This window comes from Micrasema longulum, unplaced genomic scaffold, assembly GCF_059751315.1.
Source record: "Micrasema longulum isolate JH-2025_06_02 unplaced genomic scaffold, ASM5975131v1 h1tg000883l, whole genome shotgun sequence".
NCBI classification, from domain to species: Eukaryota; Metazoa; Arthropoda; class Insecta; order Trichoptera; family Brachycentridae; genus Micrasema; species Micrasema longulum.
Genome location: NW_028278075.1, coordinates 655,543 through 679,945, shown reverse-complemented (window position 1 = coordinate 679,945; position 24,403 = coordinate 655,543). Strand labels below are relative to the sequence as shown.

At 31.5% G+C, this 24,403-nt stretch overlaps 1 protein-coding gene across 3 annotated transcripts in view; it reads right to left on the bottom strand.

The window, feature by feature from the left end:
* The window catches only part of LOC148278423 (prostaglandin E2 receptor EP2 subtype), a 127,845-nt gene extending 104,092 nt beyond the window's left edge, over nt 1-23,753 (bottom strand). Inside the window, exons 1-2 of one of the 3 annotated variants that reach the window (XM_088231415.1) lie at nt 23,105-23,753; nt 20,403-20,997 (exon numbers count right to left, since the gene is read on the bottom strand). In XM_088231415.1, the coding sequence (XP_088087541.1) occupies nt 20,403-20,888 (486 nt within the window). In that variant the 5' untranslated portion in view covers nt 20,889-20,997; nt 23,105-23,753. Of the gene's footprint in view, nt 1-20,402; nt 20,998-23,104 lie in introns of those variants that run through there. The other 2 variants (XM_088231416.1, XR_015823210.1) reach the window with 2 other exon arrangements.
* Between the last annotated feature and the right edge of the window lie 650 nt (nt 23,754-24,403).

The following is a 24,403-nucleotide window of genomic DNA, read 5'->3' as shown; positions in this document are numbered from 1 at the left end:
ATGTTTGTACTCTCAGCTAAAAATAGTCTTTGTGATAATCAAATTCAGGCTATTTTGTAAATTATATTCGCCGAGAGTAAACCGTTTTCATCCGTAAGTTCGGAAAGTTTTTACAGCTCTGTTCAATTTAATCATGAGATGGTTTATAAATTCTATATAATAATACATTTTACTCTTAAAAATGAAAACTCTGTTTCCAAATACAAGAAAAATATTTTCAGCGCTTACAATTAAAAAGTTTTTCACAAAAGTTTTCATTACATAAACAATATTTTTGAATGTAAATATTAAAATTCATTAAAATTGAATAAACACAGAGTTTTTCAATTGGAAAAATCGTATTGCAAGACATTTTATGTGTTTTTTTGCCAATAAATGCCGTTTTATTTAAGCACGAAAAAAAAATTACCGAAAATTAATAGTCCTGAAAAACCAAAATATTTTTTTCAATGTATATTTACGAGTATGTAATACAATTTAACTTTAAACTGCGGTTAGGTTATGATATTTCGGTTGTTTTTTGTTATAAAAGACATTTCAAATTGTAATACTGTCTCTAATCAAACAAAAAATAAATTAGAGACACTGGATTGTAAACCCAATATTGTACAATGAGGAAGTTCAGTACGACGGAAAAATGGATATTAAACATATTTTCTCATGCAATAATTTAATTATACGGCAAAATTTCTTAATAATGTTTTAAAAATGAATAAAAATGATTTAATTAAAATTAACCACTTTGAACGACTTTACTAGTTTATTTATTTATCAATGAAATTATACAGTTTTTATATAAAACAAGGCACAAAAGAACAATTAAAAAAAGTAAGACCAATTACAGATTTCACACTAATTTATTATGAATGCAGGAAGAGAGGGGAAAAATAATGAATTCTAAAACCGTAAAAATAAAAATACTACATAAAACGTACATAAAAAAGAGAAGACATTGTACAGCTACTCTACTTTCCTCCCTCTCTCTCTGCTTCCATGAACATTTAAATTTATTTGTAGAAAATCACAACCATCAATAAATTATTAGATGCAGGTAGTAGATGTAAGCAAGTATAAATTAAAGAGTGGAAATCAAAAGTTAAAATTAAAATCAAAAGTAAAAGTTAAAGTTAAAATGAAAAGTTTAAATTCAAAATTTAAATTAAAAGTTAAAATTTAGAATTAAAATTAAAAAGTTAAAATTGAAAGATAAAATTAAAAATCAACTTAAAAGTTAAAAGTTCAGCAGGAGATAAAGATAGTTCTCTAAAACCAACCAATGAAAGAGTGTTGGGATACCGGGAAGCCAATTCACCAATCAGGACAACTCACCGTAGAGATCTAGTGACATCACAGGCGGAGTAATATCAAAATTACAAAATTAAAAAAAAATCGTTGTGTTGATAATACGATGAATGAAAATATTATAAAGAAAATTGGCTTTGTATGAAGGTTTGTTAACAAATATATATCACGCAACTTCCGTATTCATGAAAATTAGGAGATTACTATGGTTGGGCCATGTCCACATAATGAATAATGATCGTACTCCCAGTAAAATTCTTAATACCACTCCGGAAGGCAGACGAAGGAGAGGTAGACTAAAATTAAGATTCCTGAATGATGTGAAATGTGTCATGAGAGAAATTGGCCTGATGAACTGGAGAAAAGCCGCAGGGTGCAAGGAGGAATGGCGGCAGATTCTATATATATGACACGTATCTGCACACTAACGTGACATACTTTCATTATGAAGTCACATTAGAACATACATTCTCCAGAGCGATTATGAAGATATACTACCGACCCTTTGTCTTTAAGTTTTAAGGTAGGTACAGAGGGCTCAAGTACCCTACGGTATACATATCTACGCATTGATAAAATTTTGTGAGATAAAAATTATTCCGCCGAGCAATTTTTGCTTTAATTACGATTTATTAACATTTGGAATCGTTCTGAGGTAGCCAAAAGAAGCCTATTTAAAAAACGAAGAAGTAAGTAAATTTTGAAGGCCATTTTAATTTAGACTTAACTGTCAGTTTTGAAACCAAACGGCTAGAGCAAAGGTAATGTTGCTAGATGCTGACTTATCAACATATAACAGCAATAGCCGTTTGGTTTAAAAACAGAACGCAGGAGTTTTTTAGAGTTAACATTAAAGTAACGTGAACTTTGAGATTTGGTAAAAATATTGCCATTTAAAAAAAAAAAACATGATTATTATGTTTTTCCACATTTTTTCCTATTTTTCTGAGAGCACCTATCGATATGTCGATGGAACTGGCTTTGAAATACCTCAGTAGATACGTACAGACGAATAGTTAACCATGCCGTCTTAGGAATTGTCAAATGTCATATAAAAATTATGTTTAAGCGAGCATTTTTTGCTTCAATTGCGATTTATTTTAATTTTTAATCGTTTTGAAGTGAACACCTTTTATAAAAAGCCTAACATATGATAAGAGGAGCGTATTTTTTTTTTAAAGAGAAAGAATTGAATTTTTAATTCAGAATTAATCGTGAAGTATAGTTTCATATATAGGATTATTTATATTTTATTTGATTAAAAATAAACACGCCCATTCTTAATTTGTTTGATTTACTTAAAATTCAGAAGTGTAGTGATTTTAGGAGCAAATTTGGGCGAGGTGCGCATGGCAAAAGGTTGGAAACCGCTGGTCTAGGGTAAGTAACCCTATATACGACACTCAAAAACATGCATTTTTTACTAGATAAAACACGTATGAATATAACAAAAAACAATATTTTTAGGAAAAGATGGTTATGTAAATAATAAAAAAAGCTTTAAAATGTAAACAAAAGGAAACAATTGAAACAAGAATATTTATGTACTGGCCACTATCAGCAATCATCAACCTCTGACTCTCTGCGACGAATTTCGGTAAGGAAAGCATTCGATGGTAAAGATTATAATATCTTTACCTAAAAACGTATATTTTACCTACTCCAAGCTCTTCAGGCATTGTTAATTTAAGAATATAATATGATTATCATAATTCGTTAATAATAAAAATGTTTCTCATGAAATGTGAGCAATGCTAGCCATAAAATATTTTTACTACATGCCATTTACACGGTAAATATTCCTCCCTTAAAACTTAACATAAACAAATATTAGATGATACAAGAGAAGATTTTTGAAAAATGCACTCATCTTTAACGACGATATGTACAAGAACTAAATGCGCACTTTTTGTTCGAAAATTTGCCAGACAAGCGTTTACTCACTCCGATAGTTAATTTTAAATAAACGTCTGGCAAACTTTAAAGTCTTTTTAACCGACAAAAAAAAAGGTTTACAATAAACTTTTTTGAGTCGGTTTTATACATAATTCAGTTATTTACATATTGTTAAATGCAAAATGAACTTAGATTTTAATGGCCGTAAGTCAAATGTGTTTAATATTTGAGAGATGAGGGTCAGTGATATGCAAGATCCTGACGTCACTGCGACCTAAGAAGATCTAATGTGACGGTGCTATTATTATTAGAATTTTAATTAAATGAGAAAAGGTGTTGTTCTTTGTATTGTATTGTTTTCATTTAGTTGCAGTTGGAAAAATACATGTTTATTTAATATTACAACATTTTAAACAAACACAGAGATAAAATGACTTATATATACGCACGTATATATTTTAAAATGTACCATAATTTAATATGAATGATTTTTATTTAGAAACTTCGCTGGTCTGTCTCTAAACACTATCTTTATTATTTAATTTATTCATTGTTAACTGTATGTTTCTGTAAAATAAATATTAAAAAAAAGAATAATTAATAATAAAAATTACCATTGTAATTCTACATTATTAAATTTGTATTAATGTTGACTTAAAAATACTTTGAAAATATAAAGTTGTTTTTAAAGTAAGACGTTTCTAGCTTATCTGGAACTTTTCAATGATAGTACAGTCCATTCAAACCTTTAATCCCCTCGGCTTTATGTGTGCGTAATAACAAGTTTTCATATAAATCATTGCCTAACACAAACGAACCTTTGCATGTTTACTTAGTTCAGCGTCAGGCAATAATACATTAACAAAGGGTTATTCAACATTTGAACGCTCCGTTACTCATTGAATACTTTCATCTTTATATATATAATTCTTCTGTATGTGTGATGTCACTGAACTCCTTGTTAACGGCTGAACCGATTAACGTGCGGTTTTCTGCAAAATGTAGATATTTTCGCTACGCGTGTTCGTAGATATTAAATTTTTAATAGGAATCTGTAAAAAAAAAGTTGGTAGCATAAATCTTTTTTTTTCGATCTACCAGGATTCGACGAGAATGCATAAAACACAAAAAAATAAGGAGGTTTTTTTTTGTGTTTAAAAAAGTTTGTTTTTGAATGTTTACAAACAACTTTCGCTTTATATATCAGATTCTTTTTTTATATTACCTGAAATTGATTCCCATTTATTTATTTTTACTGGATTTTTGATAATACTAAAATAATATTAACAAACATTCGATACATTTTCGAAAATCGCATTCATGAATAAAGTTCACCCCTGTTGGTGAAAAGATCCGAGTTTGACATTTGCAAAAATAAGAATATATTTGAAAATGAATTATTTTAAGCTTTGGAATTCAACTGTTAACAAGTACCTAGGTACCTACTAAAATTCAGTATTTGAATGTTAATAATTTTTAGTTTTGGAATTCAATCACAAACAAGTACCTAGGTACCTACTTATCAAGGAAAAGTCCTTTACTTACTTTGAAAACGTAAGATAATGATCATGTACTGGCATAAGTATACCCCGAGGCATCGTAAGCCATTTTTATTCCTGAAACGGCTGATAAGACAAATGTCAATCTTTTAAGGTAAAAATGCTATTATTTTTACTTAAAAGGTTATTCGTGAAAATAAGCAGTATTAATTATTTCAATATCATTGCTGTATAAATCTGTAAATAAATTATCCGTTAGGGCTCTACTTTGGTACAAATTATTTTGTCAGCATGCGTAGCACTCTGAGTATAAACACAAGTTAGTACATGATTACAACACCAGGTTTACTAGTATGGAAGGGTTAGCTGTTCCTAGATATTGCAATAAATATGGCAAAAGGACACTGCAATACAGTTAACCTAAAATATTTAACATGTTACCAAACAATATTAAAAATACTGAGTTAAATACAGAAGTGAGACGTTTGCTCAAATTATGGTTAATAGAAAAAAGTTTTTTGTATCTATTAGTGATAGTTTTTAATTTTTGAAAATGGTAATATGTAATATTTTTCAAGTAAAGTTATTATTAACGTAGGTTCAGTATGAATAATCGAAGCAATTTATAAGAACCTGCTGACGAGTTGTATGTATGCAACTCGGCAGGACTGTAATTTAAAACTATTTTGTAAATTAAAAAAAAAAAAAAAACACAGAAAATTAGTTACTGATTTGCGACAGTATTTCAACCCTCTGGTATTTATTTCAATTACCGTATTAGAAAAAACTAATTATCTAGATTGTATTTATCTTATCCGTGACTCAAGGGGTAAAAGACCTACAAATATTTTAACTCCATTTTACCGAGTTGAAAAATTACTTTCTACTTAAAAAATAATTAATTATTGAGATAATCATTATCTTTACACAGACTCGTGGACGAATTCATAGAATTCAACGTTATTCGAGAAATTTTATTCCAAATAAATTCATTAAATATTCGAGTTGAACAAGCCATTTGTCACGTAACCTGTTGTATTTAAAGTTTAATGTTACAGGTTATTAAAACCACCTTCCTTTTATAAATAACGACCTGAACCCGGCAATGCTTTGATATTGCTGGAGTATTTTGCGTATCAGATTACATAAATTATAATGATATGCGGTGACAGAGAATTTTAATAAATAGGTGTTTGAAGATAGTTTTTCTGTGACTGTCTTGCAGATGGCTCCCCAATACTATGCGAAAAAGACAACTGCATGTCAGACCTTTTATGCCTAACTAAAATTGTCAGAACCGATTTCGTTGTTATTTAAGACAGAATAAAAATTTATGTATGAGTACGCCTTGCATTTTGCAAAAATATTTTTCATATTTATATACCGTGCGCCCGAAAACAACGGATAAACTGGTAATTTTTACGGGATTTTGGATGGTTCTAATTCCCATAAAAAACAATTAATAAAATAATTACAAAACCATAAGGACCCGCCAACGGTAAACACGTAGTGTGTTAAAAAAATCACTGTTTTAGTCAATAATCCAGGGAGAAAATACGGGAATACGTTTGTATCAAGAAAAGTTAGACCGCGTCAAAAAGATGGTGTAACTTTTCTTTGATTGATAGGTACCTAGATACTTGTTTATGATTGAATTCTAAAACTTTAAATAATTAATTGTCAAATAAAGAATTCTTTTTGTAGATGTCAAACTCTGCTCTTCTCACTAACAGTGGTAGACTCTATTTAGAATTGTGATTTTCAAAAATGTATTGAATGTCAGTTAAAATTATTTTGTATTACCAAAAATCCAGTTAAAGTAATAAATGGGTAAAAAAAAAAAAATTTAAAAAAAGTACACATCAGTTTAAATTTTTCACAAATATAATGAGAAAACATGTTACACAGCAAAGAAAAAATAATAATTGTAAGACAAGAGAAAAAAAGAGCACGTAAGAAAGTCAAGGGATTAGAAAATAGAATGAAGGAGAGGGATTTTCATAATTTAGTTGACTGATTCAAAATATAAATGTGTTAATAACATGAGCATAATAAAGGAACATAAACTGATTACACACTGACAAATGTTTCATTTTACAGTGCTTCAAAAAGTTTTTTTTGAAGTCATAAAATTTTGTATTAAAAATATCTAAATGTAGACAGAGTAAGTTAAATTAGGAGCAGCTTCGATTAATATACTAGTTTTGTGCATTTTTTTTTTTTTGGCAATGGATGATAAAAATAATGAACTTGTCGTGGTGACTTAATGAAACAATTGATTAAAATACGCTCCAAGAGATTTGTACTATCGATAAAATTGTTTGAAATTTTGAAGAGAAAAGACAGATCAGAAATACTTCTACGTTTAGTAAGGGAAGTTAAACTATGAAAGGAAGAGGGTTCTTTGTACGAGTCAAAATAAGTATGAGATTTACGATCCAGAAGTTTAAGGAATCTATTGTGTATCCTATCTAGTTGTGATATATAAATTGTATATCGAGGATTCCAAACAACAGAAGCAAACTCAAGATGGCTGCGAACGTATGCATTATCTAGAATTTTGAGGATGCGATTGTTCTGAATTGTTGAGTGGTGCATATAATAAAGCCCAGATTTCTATAAGCCTTATTTACTGACGCCTGAATATGGGAATCAAATGAGAGTTGTTTTTTTATCAATAATCACACCTAAATCTCTCAGCTTCGTATTAGACAGCGTTCTATGATTGAATTCCAGAATGCAAAAGGTGAAACGCCTATTTGCGTTTATGAAAGACTTAAAGATGTGCACTTGTGCACGGTGATGCAACAGTGGATATCAGCAGTGTTCATGATGGGTTTGTCATTGTAATAACGAAGCTGAAGGACAAACATCGTTGGCTGACGAAAAGCGGAGCGGCAGGCCGTTGACTGAAGTGGATGGGTAGTCTTGCCAAGAAGCTCATCGTGGGATTCAATTTAAATAATCGGGTTGTGGTCCCGTGGCTAGTGTCTCGGACCACGGCTCAACGGTCCGTGGTTCGAATCCCACTCTACCCCAACTTGATTTCCATTTTCTATTAGTGAGTCATTTACAACTCGTTGAAAATGGCCCCTAAAATTAAATATTTGGGTAAATCATAAAAGCGCAAATATTTATTTTTCCTTTAGAAAAAAAAAAAGATGAAGAGACCATGCTTTTTACCAAAATGGAATACATGCTCTTGTCAAAAGATGGACCAAAACTGTTGAAACGGACGGAGGTTATATTGAAAAGTGACAAATTAATCGTCAATAGTGTGCTTTTTAACCTATGTAATTTCATTTTGATTTCTTGACAACTAAAAGGAGAAAAAAAATAGGAGGCATTAGTTTTTTACTAATCCTCGAATATTATTACACAATGGAATATGGGCAAACGCACTAATAATTTTACCATTTCGTTACGTTTCATTTGAAAACAAAAAAGGAAAATTATTTCTGAAATAAATTTAACCTTAATATCTTGGTATGTCCAAATGTTTGTAGACATGAACAATTTCACTCCCAACGGAGTTATTAAGATCTAAATTCATTGCATCAGAAAGGAATAACAGCTCAGAAAATGGAAAAAGTTTCAGCTCTTTTACTTCACAAAAGTCAACAGATGGAAGAGTTGAGGTAATGTGGCTGTTAAAACACAGGCAGAATGGTGAATGTTACGCAGTGTGAAAAGTGGCAACTTAAACCAGCCAATGAGATGTCATACGCCCTGTAAATGTCTAGACTTCCATATTCCCTTTTCAAAAATGTTTTCCCTCTCTGTTGCGATGAATTTTAATTTAATACGCTCGCCTTCGTAGAGAAGTAATCTGCAAAATCATGCCAAGCTAGAGAAGAGAGACTGGATTAGCATTTTGGCAAAGTTAAAATAACATTGTTAATATTTCAAGCCTGTCCCGATCTTTGCAGGAAAAAACTGGATTTATATTTGAATAAAGACCGAGACGAATTGATTCAACAGTTGGAAGATTATAATAATATGAATAAATATGATTTATGGATACGTTAATTAATATGGGTAGAATGGAAAATGTTACACCGTGTACAAAGTAGCCACTTAAGCCATACGCCTTACAGATGCCAAGACTTTCATGTTCCCTTCTCCAAAATGTAACATCTCTGTTGTAATATGTTTATCTTAATAACTTCCTAGGGGGCGTGATCCAGGCTCACTCAACAAAAATTTGGGCAAACTCAAAATATTGTTTAGTAATTATCAATTAAGTATAATTATGTTTTATATTCCCGAAATGCCTAGGACATCTTAAATAGTAGTAACCTATAGGGACACTCGACTAAAGCATGGGATTAAGATAAGGATTAATAATCTGTTAGCAAAGTTAATATCCTGTTGTTCGAGCACAAATAATTGATAAGTGTAATAGATATGGCATGATAGTAGACGGTACATAAGAAATGATTGTAAATATTTCCAATAATTTTGATGGGAAAAATTGCGAGAAGATTTCAATGAATTATCGTTTTTTTGAGAAAAAAAAGCGGTTTAAGTTATCAATTCACGTTTTCCTCTTTTTGTTTTTTCTTATTTTATACTTACACATTTCAAGTAAAATATAATTAAAATACATATCTCAAGAGAGACAAAGAAGATCTAAGAGAAGGGAGTATTTATTTTTTGCGGAGCATTAGGGCAAGACTATTTTATTTTTTAAATATTTTAAAACTAATTTTATTGCAAATATGCGTTTAAAGGATAAAATTTCGAAAAAAATTGGTTGAATAAAAACTTCGAAGCATTGATCAATCCGGTAAGTATGTTAAGGCAGCTCTATACATTGGCCAATACATTCACCAGTATGCTGGTGCGCGTATTGGTAACGAAATCGTTACTCTGCCCACACGTTCGTGAGTCGTTTAGTTTGAGTATCTCTCGGTGCTGGCCAATGTACGAACTTGTATATTCTCTGGTGCGTACGTCAAAAGCGCACTACAAATACGTTGTTCGGGCGCCGAGATGGTCATATTAACTGTTGCAGCCTCTATGTTTTTGAAATTTTATTTATTTATTTGAACTTCAAGTAAAAAAAATATATGCATTTTGGCCGACTTGCTGCTAAAATAAATTTTTTCTAGCCACACGGACACAGATCGGTGAAAAATTGTTCAAAATTTTTAGTTAACAAAGAAAAACCAATTTTCGAATTACGACTGTTTTAAAAAACTTATTTAAATTTATTTATTTAAAGAAAACAACACCTATTACGAAAAATACAAAAGATTTTAAAAATTAACCAAAATTATAGACCAATTATTTAATTAGTGGACAGATACAGCTTTTATACATAAATTTAGTTGTAAAAATGATTTCTTTATCTACAATTAAATGATGAGGAATATGAAGAGGAAAATAAATAAAAAGAAACCGTTTATTCAATTCTAAACTATCCTAAACGTTAAAACATGAAATGCGCAAGAGAGTGTATTTTATATAAAAATGTTTCAAAAGTTTACTTATCAAATTATTTATATAGCGCTCATATATGCCTACATTGAAATAAAGGGTTTTGGTTATTTTCAAATATTTTATGTGTATTTTTATAAATGGTTTTCTTGAAAGTACAAACTAGATAAATTAAAAAGTTTCTTCGTTGCTCACATTCAGGTCGCTATCGTGGTGAAAACCAGAGAAAATAAGGCGAAAAATGACTAAAAAAACGCATGCGTTCTCTCCGGCAGTTCGTAACGTATTAAAAACTGGCCCAGCATGTGGACGCTTTGCCAATAAGGAACTTCAGGCGTATGGGAAAATGGATACATTTTTTTTCCTTAAGCGTGGTAAAAATAAGAGGATTCAATTATACGGCAAAGTTACTTGAAAACGTACGAAAAAAATATTAATAAATATTTTAATAAAAACGAACTACTTTGAACAAAGTCACTAGTTCACATGAATCAACGAATGATAAGAGAGTTGTGAAAGATATCTGGTTTACTTACCGTCAACGGACCAATCGGCAGAACTGACCGAGAAGTAGCGATAGAAAAATTGGACGTCACATGCGGATTGATTTCAGAAATAGCGCTGATAAACACGATAAATAAAAATGTGTAAAAAAATATTTTTTTGCCAAGTTGTATGGTCTATTAACAGACCAAAAAACAACAAACAAATCTGAATTTCCCTATTCGTTCACCCAGCGCCCTTTGGTCTGTGTTGAAGAACCGACAATATTCCGGTCGGGCGCAAGCGCGTGTACCAGGTCTGCCACCCACAAATATTCTCCACTCTACACGTTAGCCAATACGCATTTGCTAACGTACTGGCTAACGTGTAGAGCTACCTTTACACGTTTTTCCAAGTACTATTTTTCTACTGGAATCAAATAAATTATTCTTTTCGGTGCCATTTTTAGGTTTGTGAGCTATTAAAATTCTAACGACAATTCGAGTAAAGTGTAATTGGTGTTAAAAGTACAATTTTGTTTTTGTGAAAAATATGAGGATTATTTTGAAAATGGGCGACATAAACTTTCCATTTAAATTCGGCACGTGTCAGTTCGCCTGTGGCCAAAACTGTCACGAACATCGCCATTCAACAGAGACGCAAAAGTAAAGGACGTCTCAAAATCACGTTTCCAGTAAAAAATCTTAACTACAAAAGTTAAATGAATGTTTTCTAGCCTTGCGTTGAAATAAAAACGAGTTTTAGTGTATTTAAATGAGAAATATGATTATTTTAAATAATCTCAATTCGTTTCTCGAGTCATTCATTACATTTATATTTCAACAGAGACAGTGAAACAAACAGGTATTTGGATTGTGGTTCCGTGGCTTGCGTCGCGAGCTCACGTATCGGAGGTTCGAACTCCATTTTTTTAAAAATATTGTGAGTTACTTACAAGTCGTTGAGTATGCCCCCCAAAAATGGGAATATTTGGGTAAATTAGCGCACATTAGAAATAAAATATTCATTTTAATATTTTAAAAAAAACCTTTTCATAGATATCTCAACCGAGATGAAAATATTTATTTATTTTATTTATTTATTTATTTTATTTATTTATTTATTTTATTTATTTTTACATAAACGATATAAATTGCCTTTAACATATATTAAACAATAATATGAAAAAAAATAATATTTATAAATACATAACAAAAAGTTTAAAAATTGCATAACCATAACAATAGTAACAAGTAGGTAAATACACACAAGTAACCAAAAATATTAACGAAATAAACACATAAATATGAAAAAACAAAAAAAGGAAAAACATTTTTAAATGCAAAGAAAAAATAATGATATTGCGAGAGAAAAAAAGAAATCAGACTCGTTTTATAACTATCAAGTCCAGAAACAAATATATCAGCCTTGTCCTCATACTGATTGCCATATCTATGGAGTCTAGGGATAGGCGAGTGCATGTGATAGTTGGTCCTAGAACTTGCAGAACAAAAAGGAGATCTATGGCGGGTATGTCAACCAGGTACACGGAAACACACAACTCCAGCAAATCAGCACAGTCAATTAATGAATTGATCACTTTATAAAGTAATTCTTCTATCAGAAAGTCTATATATATTGGGGAATGTGGAAATCTAGGCATTTACATGGATTATGATCTCGTTGGCTGGTTTACACACTGTGTAACATTCACCGTTATGTCAAATGTTTGTGATTTCCAAATCTGCACAATTTCCAATATTTCAACTCAAAACAGTCGTCGGCGTCATGTTTACATTATTCGACACTTCCTCATAGACGGTATCTGTTGACTTTCTGGGAATAAAATATATATATATATATATATATATATATACTTAAAAATAATAACAAATTATAAGTTTGAACAATCAATTAATTTGTACTTATTTACGAGTGAAGCAATATATCTTTTCTGTTTTTAACAGCTGAAAAAAAATTAAAGCACCTTTTCATCGCACACGACTCTCATTTTCAGCGAAACGTCACGTCTTTTTACGATGAAGGTTTGTTAGAGAATAAAGGCAAAGAAAGTAATTACCCACAAATTGAAATGCCATCTACTACGCGCTTGTAATTTGTCTATTTAATTGTACATCATTAAGTAAACGCTTTTAAAAAAATAGTTTCAAATTTTTAAGTTACTTACATTATAAGGATACAAGTCCTGTGTTGAGTTGAGACGTATAGAGTTCTAGAAGTACAACAAAACATAAATATAATCATATTTATCATGGTCTCTCTATTCGCACCTAGTGGTGCATAGGGCAGTGCGCTGGAATTCAAACTGCAGCGTATATGGATCGTTTTCGAAACACGGAAGGTAAGGTGATCGATCTTACGATTTAGGTGCCAGTACAGGAACAATGAAATATTGCAGTGTAGAAACCACCTTTAAAATCAATTTTTCACTTCAGCCCCGTCAGGACCAGGAATCGAATCTAAGATCTCAAGCATAATAGGCGAAAGCGCTAATCATTACCCTACGGGGCGGACTTTTCTCCACTCGATTTCCTTTTTCAGGATTTGTACCTGGCAGCAGCCATCGAGTCGAAAACACTCGTCCAGGGTTCTGGTTCTATTTCACAAACAACTGTATTCTTTATCTACCCGTAATATTCATGAAAAAACAAACGAGGAGTAATATTTGATTCACATGAAATAACCGCATCACCAATTTAAATAATTGGAAATGATTTAATGATAAAGCGGTTTCTAACTTAAATAAATTATAACCTGCATACGATGCTTTTATATTATTATTTTTTTAGAAAAGGATCACAGCGTTTACATTTTTACTTAAAATAGTGTCAAAAAGTAAGCTTCTGCGGTAAGTATTATTAAGATACACTTAGTTAATTAATATTTTGATACTTAGTTAATAAACTGTTGAACGAACAGCTTTTGTTATATTTGGCGACTGTCTAATTGAGCGGAGCCAACTTTGTGTTTTGTTATTCTAGAATTACAAATGAAGACACTAGAACGCAAAATTAATACCTACACAAAATACATTTATATCACGAAAAGGACGCTTTTAGATTTGCGTATATTTAACCTGTTCTTTAATAATAAAGCATTAGTAGATTAGAGGTTCTAACTACCGATTTGGGACCGTTTCCATTGTATTTTTTATTTAAAGACTTGAAGACCAGTTTTTGTTTCCTTAACTCTTAAAAAAACTGTGCTAAAAAATCATCTGGAAGCGGTGATATAACGTCGTGTTGCAAAGTAATGCCCCAGAACAGCCGTATTTACAAAAAATATATTTTTTGAAGGAATACCAGAAAACATAAACATTAAAAATACCAATGTATTTATAAAATGACAATAATTGTGTTGTAAATTCTACGGATAAATAATAAAATAGCAAACTTAACAATGAAACGTATTAATAACTAGCACAAAATTCTTAATTAACAATTCAAATAATACATTTTTCAACAATAAGTAACAAATTATACGGTAAGAAGAACCACGAATGATTAAATAGACACGTTACAAATGCGCAGTAGATAGCATTTTAATTCGTGGGTAATTGCCTACCTTGCATTTAATCTCCAACGAACTTTCGATGTGATCAGACGTGATGCTACGCAAAAATATGCCGTCGCATCGTGTGTGAAAAAATGCTTATAATAATTCGATTATAGCTGTGATAAATCAAATTTCCTTTCACCGCAGTCCTTGTCAAAAAATAAGGGATACATACATATTATAAAATCAAAGAGTTGATTATAAATTCTTCTTTCGTAAGAAGAAGTTTAAAATTTGAAAAATTGTTTTCAGGCGTTGCCTAGTATGTGAAATAATTCAGTCAGATGAATCTCTTCACAACAATAAAGGTTTCAGCTCTTTAACTTCACTAAAATCAACAAATGGAAAAATTGAAGGAATTTGGATGTTCAAACATAGGCAAAATGGTGAATGTTACACAGTGTGTAAAGTGGCCACTTAAACCAGCCAATGACAGGTCATAAGCCCTGTAAATGCTTAGACTTCCATATTCCCTCATTTAAGGTATTCTGCGTCCCTGTTGTATTTTATCAAGAAATATCATATTTTTTGTAATTTGTCAAAAAATGTTGCATTACAAAAACTGTTACGTATGTTATGTCCAAGAATTGGCTCTCCCAATTGGAAAAAAAGTTTGATATGGGAAGTAACAATCCCCTTTTTTTCTAACACAAGGTATTTTACTTCCAACCCAGCACTGAACCTGGGAATTCATACATGGTTAACCATTGCGATAACCACTCCCCGATATGGCAGATTTTACAGAATCATTTGCAATATTAAAAAAAATTCAGGAGTGTATATATTATTCGTTTTGTATTTATTTCATTTTTAATATTATCTGGATGCGCTTCGTTTTCAGGGCGGGGCGGTCTTACTTATGTGGGTTTGTTTACGAGTATTTGAGATAACTTATATTATTTATATTTAGACAGAACTAAATTAGGTCAATATCGAATAGTACAAATTGATGAGAAATGAATGATACATGTCCGGACTCCTTGCCAGTCTAACTATAAATATATTTGCTTTAGTTATTCGAGATACTAATAATTAAATTGTTTGCGTATCCGTCAGTGACCATACATTTATTTGATTTGTCAAATCATCGAACAATAAACATATACACTGCATTCCAGATGTACAAACTGACAGGCGTCTTACGCTTAGATCAGTTACGTCTACCGCGAGAGGTCAAGTTATTATACCTCTACGCAAACAGCCCACTAAATTCGGTAAACGCGCATTTGCGGTCGCAGGCCCTATGGCATGGAATGCTCTTCCAGCAGAGGTGCGAGGCTGTCAAAGTGAAGTGATGTTTTGGAAAAAACTTAAAACGCACTTATTCTCTAAATCATTTAAATAAATCCGTAGCATGTGGTGGCAAAGTAAGTTTCAATTTAATTTATTTATCTATAAAATCACTATATAAAGCACCCTTGAGGTATTATATTACAAAAATGGCGCTTTATAAGTTATTCACAATAATAATAATAATACACGGGTTTATTAGTACCAATTTTTAATTTTTTATTAATAACAAATTAAAATACAATATTACAACTAAATACAAATTTTTACAATAATCAAATACTTATATTTACATAACCGTTTCCCATTACGTAAAAGAAATAAACAATTCTTGTGTACATAATGGGGAGTGACGTCTTACAATAGATTATTTTATTTTAATCAATAATATTTTTTTAATAACATATATAAATAACAAAAAAGATATTAACGATGTTTTCAAACAGTGTTACATAAAAAAGAATTAAAGATGTATTTTTTTATTTCTTTCTTAAATATATTGTATTCCTGACTGTACTTTTTACTGTCGTTGTTCATTTCATTAAAGAAAAATATTCCTCTGAAAGTATAATGATGTTGTGCAGTAGTTGTTTTTAATTTAGGAATTAAGATATTACCACCTGTTCTAGGTCGCGTACTTATGTTTTGAGACCAAGAAATACTACTTTTTATTTTAATTAATACTAATCATCATTGTTATTCGATTAGTACCATAAGGTTTTGATTTTTTCTCCAATAAAACGTCGCTTTACTGGTTGAATCGTTTTGATTAAAATTCAGTTTCAATAATAATAATAGTTTTTTGACGAAATTACAATATCTTTATCAACTACATTTTTTATGTTATTAGATAAATCTGGATTATGCGTAGTCTGCCTTACTAGGAACAACCTGTTTCAAGGCAGACATTTTTTTTGTGTGGAGCTAAATAAACAAAACATGACTGACTACCTACTAGTGAATTTAGTTTTCAATTTTACAATATGAAATATCCTTTTTCTATTTTAGTTTTTTTTTATGAAATACATTTTAACACATGTTCTGTCTTCTCTCTACTCAACGTCCAGTAACCATTTTTTTGTAAATGTATTAAACTAGATTCGTGTCATGATTTTACAGTGATCGGGCAATGCATAATATATTTTGGGACCCAAAAACCTAAACTAGTTAAAAAGAGCTGTCAACCAAAAAAATGAATTTATCAAAAGTTCAACATAATCTTCATAATCTACAATTAGATGATTACCTACGAAATTGCCGTTTTTACAAACTAGCCAATTTGAAATTTCGTTTGCATAGGAATTCCATTTTTACTTTCAGGTCACGTTGTTTTTTTTTTTAAAATCAATAAGTCATTTCTTTTTACGTCGTTTATTATTGCTCAGATACATTGATGTCTATATATACACTAAATACAGCACTAAGCACCCGTCTTGAGTCCCATTCATCCTAAGTTCCGGAACCTAACATGGAACCTAACCTAACTTAGACAGTTAGTCTTTTTTACACTACTGCGCGTTTTGCACGGCAATGTTCATGCGACGACGCTCATTTTTCGGAACATAATTTCAAACATTCGTTCTCTGAAGCGTCATCTGTATTTGATCATATCTCAGTGCTCAGATATTCTAATGAATTTAATGATGGATAAGTTGAAAATTACGATTTTTAGGTAAATTTTATTTTCTCGGACTTTTATATTTTTTTTTTATAAAATCGTAATTAAAAGCAAAAAAAACTTCATTTTTTTCAAAATTGCGGAATGAGTGGTGGCCGTTTGAGGTCACAAACTTGAGGTTTTATAAAGGGCCCTATGTCTACCGATACTATTAAGTTTTAAAAAATCATAACCTTTTTTAACAAAAAAAATGAAAAAAGTACATACTGAATAACCTTGAACGTCCCATACTTATAAAAAATCTCGACAATCACCCGATGGATCTAAACCTTGTTTTCACTGTCATGTAACGTGTTTTTCATTTCATTTTTTCTTTTTTTTTTTGCACCACAACAGGCCAGGAAGCCCAATTTCATTGGTGAATTACATTACATTACAGAACAACCGGGCTTGAGAAAAATCACATTTTAATTTTTGTGTTCTCACCGGAAATCGAACCCGGAACATTCCGTGCGTGAGTCAAGCGTCTTGACCACTACACCACGGAGACCGCCTGTGTTCTAAAACAAAGCTACTCGTATTTGTTTTATATTTGAAAAATAAAAATTAGCACGTCATATTCGTTTCTTATCGAAAATTACCGTAAAATACCGAAAAATACCCCATTTGACCAAAATCTGGTAAAATTCCCGTAAAATACCGCTGTAATTTTACCGCCTTGCATCTCCAGTATGGAGTAAACATCGTGTTTTTAGTTTGATCACTTCCATTCAGGAAATTTCGACCTCATCTTTGAACCCCGTGAAAAACCGGAGACTAAGGTTAAAGATGAGGAATTGAAAGCGATAGTGGAAGCGGATCTCAAACTACACCGAAATAAATAAAATAATTGTTATTTATTATAAATCACCACCACCATTTTTATCTTCCTACAAAAAAATATCTATTAAGTGCGCTCAGCGCCCAGCCCGATCTCAGTGAACGATGAAACAAGTCGATTACCTCAGCTCCATACAAAAAAGTACATTTTATTTTGCATCTTTTACCCGAGTCAGCTTTTTTTAGTAATAAAACAAGCTTGCAGATTACACATATTATTTGAAGATTCTCTATTAGGAAACTAGTATTTCTGTCATTTTTTTCCGAAGGACTATTTTTATTTAATATGATACTGTTGACATATTATGTATCACATATGACATGTGGCGTTCTTAACTTTAATCATTTTTAGATACATTGACCATTGCTTAGTGTTGACAGTAACTGCTGATTTATATTGTGGTATTTGTAAACTTTTGTACAAGTGTCGTATTATAATAGTGTAGAATAAAGCTACGTATATCGCGTGGTTAATAATACATTGTTGTTTGAGTTGATTTTTACAGAACCATAGAAAAAAAGTAAGAAATCTATAATTATATTACTTACATATATTGTACTTATATGTAAGTACAAATTAATGAAATGTTTTACCTATAATGTTCATTAATTGATGAATTTAATGATTACCTATAAAATAAATCACGGCTCGCCACTGAAGCACACCCAGGCTTGAGAAAAATCACATTTATTTTTTGTGTTCTCACTGGGAATCGAACCCTCCGCGTGTGAGTCAAGTGTCTTAACCTCTGCAGTAGTAAGATATTATTGACATTTTAAAATGACTAACTCGGTCGGTAAAATAAATATTTAAAAAATGATTTATTTTTCTTTCTCGAATCGTCCATAGATGTCAAAAGTAATTAAATTTTAGACAGTATCTGGATTTTATACAGAAATAAGTACTAAATCCTAACCGTAGGGCCATACGCTTTCTGAGCAGGATTTTTGCCGCCCCACATGTAGGGCTGTACGCGCTAAGAGGTTAACCACTTCACCACGGAGGCCGCCGTGAATATGATGTTTAAAAAATGTGAAATAATACCTACTTTTTAACGATATAACGCGACTCTAAACTTGCTAAGCTTTTACATATTTTTATTAAATTTTAAAAATGTAAATATACATTTTTTTTAAATTTTGAAAAAAAAAATATTTTCTCATTCTTATGATTTTCCTAAATATTTCAATTTTGCAGAGGTTTTCTATAAGACTTAAATAATGAAGATGGAAAATGGGAAGTTGTGGAATAGTGGGGTTCGAATCTTGGACCTCTGGACGATAAATCCTTGACACTACGGGACCACAACCCGGCTCGGGTTCTGGTCCGTAGTTTATTTTGGTCAATAAACAAAAAAACAAAGCCACTGAATTAAATTAATTAAATTAGTAAACACATTCTTAAGTGGGAGTGTAAATAATAAAAGTTGATTATTTAGACCTCCACGAAGGACAATTAACACGAATTTGATTCCTTCGAAGCTCTGTGGAAAAGATCTCTTCTTATACTAGCAGAATGTGGATAAATATTAAATCCTTATATTATACACAGTAAACACGCCAATCGTTCTCAAGGATATGATGCTAGTTCGATTTTCTAGAGCTTATTTATAATATGTATGTAAATATCATGAGTATCGAGATTTCATATTAACAAAGAAATACGTAAATGTAGTCTGGAAGCGAAATAACCCTTTTAATTTATTTCAATGCATAATACGGTTATCAAAAGAAAATTTCAAAAAAAAAAGTTTAAAAAAAACCATATATAATAACAAAATCTGTGTTTTTTAATAAAATAAAAAAAACACCATCGTGTAACTATTTATAGATTTTTATGATTAATATGATTATACTTAATTATTATTCGCATTATGTCAAAACTATTTGTTCTTCTTATTAATTGAATTGAATTTAATGACAATGGAGTTATTTAAACATTCCGAAATCATCATCGCTATTTTTTTTACATTTTACATTTTTTTTTTTTTGCACCACAACAGGCCAGGAGGTCTAATTACAGTGGTGAATTACATCACAGAGCACCCAGGCTTGAGAAAAATCACATTTTAATTTTTGTGTTCTCACCGGGAATCGAACCCGGAACCTTCCGTGTGTGAGTCAAGCGTCTTGACCACTACACCACGGAGGCCGCCATAATCATTTTAATGTGTTAACTTGTCAAATGGTTGCATTTAATTTACTTTGAATTTATTAAAGTTTAGTTTAAAACAACAAAAAAATATAGTACTATAATTTGAGTGGTGAATTATGGCTAAGAAAGTCCAGATTTTAGAAAACTGAGCTTCAGTATGTGAGATTTCACTGAACATTAAACCCGAAAGTATGTTAGAATCTACAGTCTCGACAATAATACTTCGAGTGCTAGTTAAAAATGTATTATTTATATTTTTTACCTTTTGATATAAAAACGGCTGAGTCAGTGCCAGCCATCTTTCCAGGGCCATCACGATAGCGATACAGACAGATCCCAGTCCAAATATCCTCAGAACAACTCTCATAGCGCAGAACCACTTGGTCTCCACCACGAGTGGCAGAAAGCTTTGCACGGTCATCAGCCCCAGCATACCGACTAGCGCTACCAGGTCATTGATGGCGAGACTCCTCAGCATCAGAGCGTGTTTCCTATTTCTGATCTTCTTATCTCCTCTGCACAGCGCTATGATAGCGGCCAGATTTCCAACGATGCCAATGGCGTAAGTTATCCTGATGATTAGCACGCAGGTTGGAGACATCGACTGACGTGGAACAGTTGAGTTGCCCGCTATGTGGCCAATGAATGTGGCATTTAAATGCGGCCATAGGTTTTCAGCACTTGTTAAGTTTCTCCATTCCTCAGAATCAACGCCCTCCACTGCTCCAAACAGCGCTGAACTCAGCATTTTAGAACGGCTTTAACAGTCTAACATAATGTTATTGTCAATACACTATTTATAATTCACCATATTTTTTATATTTAAAGTTATCGCATTCGATAGTTTACTGTAGATCCTAAAACAAATATCACATATATTAATGATTATTCCTTATACTGTAAATTGATTTGTTGAAGGTCGAATGTATCAAAAAAATTAGTAAGTGGACATACTTTTATTTAGAAATCTTTTTCTGAATCGTGTACCCATATATTACGACAAAAAATAAACGTAATTTGACCTTATTGGTCTCTATCAATACGTAGGTCTTACAAATTTGATTTGAACATCTAATTATGAGTTAATGCAGTTTTGAACGGAGAGTAGATGAGGCGTTGAACATTGTCAGTTTCCCAAAAATGTGTCACGTTTTCGGGACGAGAATTGTCTCGTCTGGCAGTCAGTCATGTGTTAGTGTAAATTGAGATTGCACCGTGACTGATTTAGGTCTAGTATACATTGGGTAAACAAAAAGTACAAATGTTTTTTGGACAATCTAAAAGCGAGACATCTTCTGTGACCCTGAATGAAAATAGTTTCGTAATCTGAGACATGTAGCTGATCCGTATTGAAATATTTATTTTTTAATGTACAATCTTATCCAAGGGACATTGTCCAAGTTATGACTTTAACCGTTAAGTGGCCCTATCCGTGACGCCGTTGAATACACCGGGTACGCCTAAAGTGCCTGATAAAATTCTTCTTAGATTTTACGCTTCGGGAGTGCTATCGACCTTCCTATCGGAGGTAACATACCACGCACTAGCCTTGTGTTTTCTCTCTGTCTCTTTCGATCTAGAGTATACCGTATTGGTATTTCTTTTCTCTTTTACTACTAAACATTACGTTACCGAGATATTCAACCAGGTTGTTGTTGTTTAAAAAGAACCTACCTAATGAAAACGCATAGATAGAAAACACGTGTGATGAAACTAAAAAGTTTTATTTTTGTAATGCTATGAAATGTGAGCAATCGCGTTTAACACGTGTATTTTTTTGACAAAGATAATATCCGAGAGTTCACTGAAAAAAATCCACGCTAGTTTCGATTGATTTTCGAAACGTTCCACATAAAATAATCTATGTTTATATAACAAGTTTGTATAATGAATTTGTTCACTGTAATATATTGGAACAATACTCAAATAATGAGTAGATAAGGAATGCTTTGGCCCAGAAGTCTATTTCACGAAAAACATTAATAATAATAAATTTAACAGTAAGTTAATAAAGACTAATGCTCAGTTAAACTATCTAGTTTAAAATTTGTCAATGAGGAACTTCAGCCCTACGGGAAATTAGATAAAAAAAATGTTTTCTTACGCGCGGTAAAAATTAGAGCATTAAATTGTACGGTAAAATTTCTTAAAAATGTACGAAAAAAATAATGATAAATATTTTTATAAAAACGCACTACTTTGAATGACGTCACTGGTTCATATGAACTATCCAATGATATGAGAGCATTGAATGATATCCGGTTTTGTCACCGTAAACGAACCAATCAGAAAAAACTGTTATAGAACAACCTCTGACGTCACACGTGAAGTTATTTCAGAAATACAAAACTTTAAAAAAATCATAGCGCTGATAATACGACATTTAAAAAATAAAAAAATTGGCTTAGTTTAATATTCTATTAACAAATAAAAAAAATAAAAAAAGACACTGAACTTCCTCATTGTATGTTTGAAGCAAAAACTACGGGTCTAAAATGTGTTTGCTATAGCACTTCTATAATTTTGGTGTCTCTAAAACGAATTGAAATATTAAGATTTTGTTGAGCATTATAAGTTTGGACCTTTAAGTAAACTAATACGTAAAACATATTTATTCTATTCTTAAAAACTGTGATTATTCAGTTTGGAATCGAGCGAGCGTTAATAACAATTTCAAAATTAGATTGACACAATATAAATGTTGTAAATAATGTTTTGGCTACATTTCTCGCTTTTTATTTACATTTTTGGCATTATGCCTCTGTAAACACGCAATGCATTAATTTAAGACAGGAAACACTGCACTTAAGCTGTAATGAAATGAACTTTTCACTACGTCATGAGTTGAAAACTTGTCTTATAATAAGTTAAAATAAACTATATCCCTAGGAGAGAAGCGAATAAAATAAAAATGCGTGATCCACATTGTAACGTGGGTCAATTAAAACATTTGAAATTAAATACCTGATAATTATGATATCATGTATTATTATTTGTTGGTAAATATTCCACTTGTAATGCAATACGGTCAACAAAACTGTTATTCAACTCGATTCGTTCAATCGATCGTACAACCAATTTCACAACGCGTTTTAAAGAATTATGAAAACAAGAGTTTCGAAAACGGGTTCCGCAGTCAATATGTGATATTCAAAACACATTTCAACATTTTGAGGGCACTGTAATAAAATTAAAACTTCAATTATTCACATAAATCAACACAAAACTGCAGTCACAAAGTTTAAAGTCGATTATTAAGTTTGACAAGGAACGAATATTTTTTATCGTATTCGAACGCTCTTTTGTTTTTCAACTTTGACTCTTTGAATTTGGAATCGTATTGTTTACATTTTTATCGCGAGCTGTCACGTATGCACGCGGCCAGTAGGTACCGATGCGCGATGTAAACAAACTTCATCGGATAGGTTTTTTAACTGTTGGCGGTTCGAGCTACCTCGTTCGCTATTGGCCCGTGACTGTTCCCGCCAAGCAGTGTGGCCATATTAATAAATTACGATGGTACGCTATATAACCATGCGCAGTATAACGAATGATCGCGTCTGATCGAGCGTCGGACGCGTCGGACTTGCCCGAGTGTCGGCAATCGACTGTCTGGTCCTTTGTGGATGGTGGATGTAGGATACAAGCGTCTTTCGACCCCCCAAAAGGGGGATAATCATCACGAATTAGGTGATTTAAGGACGGGTTTGTTTTGTTTCACACCATAGTACACAGAAAAAGGTTAGATATGGATATGCGATAAATATCTGAAAGCCGTATGATGATTAACTTTAATCGTATCCTCCTCATTAACCTTATCTAATAGTGCGTAGGATACTAGTTTACTTTCAGAGTAAAGTGATTAGCACGTCGCGCTCCGTGACAAAAGCTTCAGGTTCAAAATTTTAAAGTATTTTTTTTACACTGTAAAAGTTAAATTTTATTTCTGCCTTATTTTTTCAATACTCATTAAATCACGCAATTAAAGTACGTACAAAAGTATCGGTTTCTCAATACAGTACCATATAATGCACCATTGAGTTTGTTCTTAAAAGGCAATAAAAATGTTCGTACCTATAGGTAAACATATTTTTACTACAATGTAATTATAAATTTCACAATTAACAGTTCTATAGTTAAAGATCCAACTTATTTAGCGGGTATTAATTATTATATAAATCCCGAAAAGCGCAGTTTTTTTCACAAAAAAATCTATAATTAATAAACACACATTAAAAAATAGAATAAAGTCTTATATTAAAT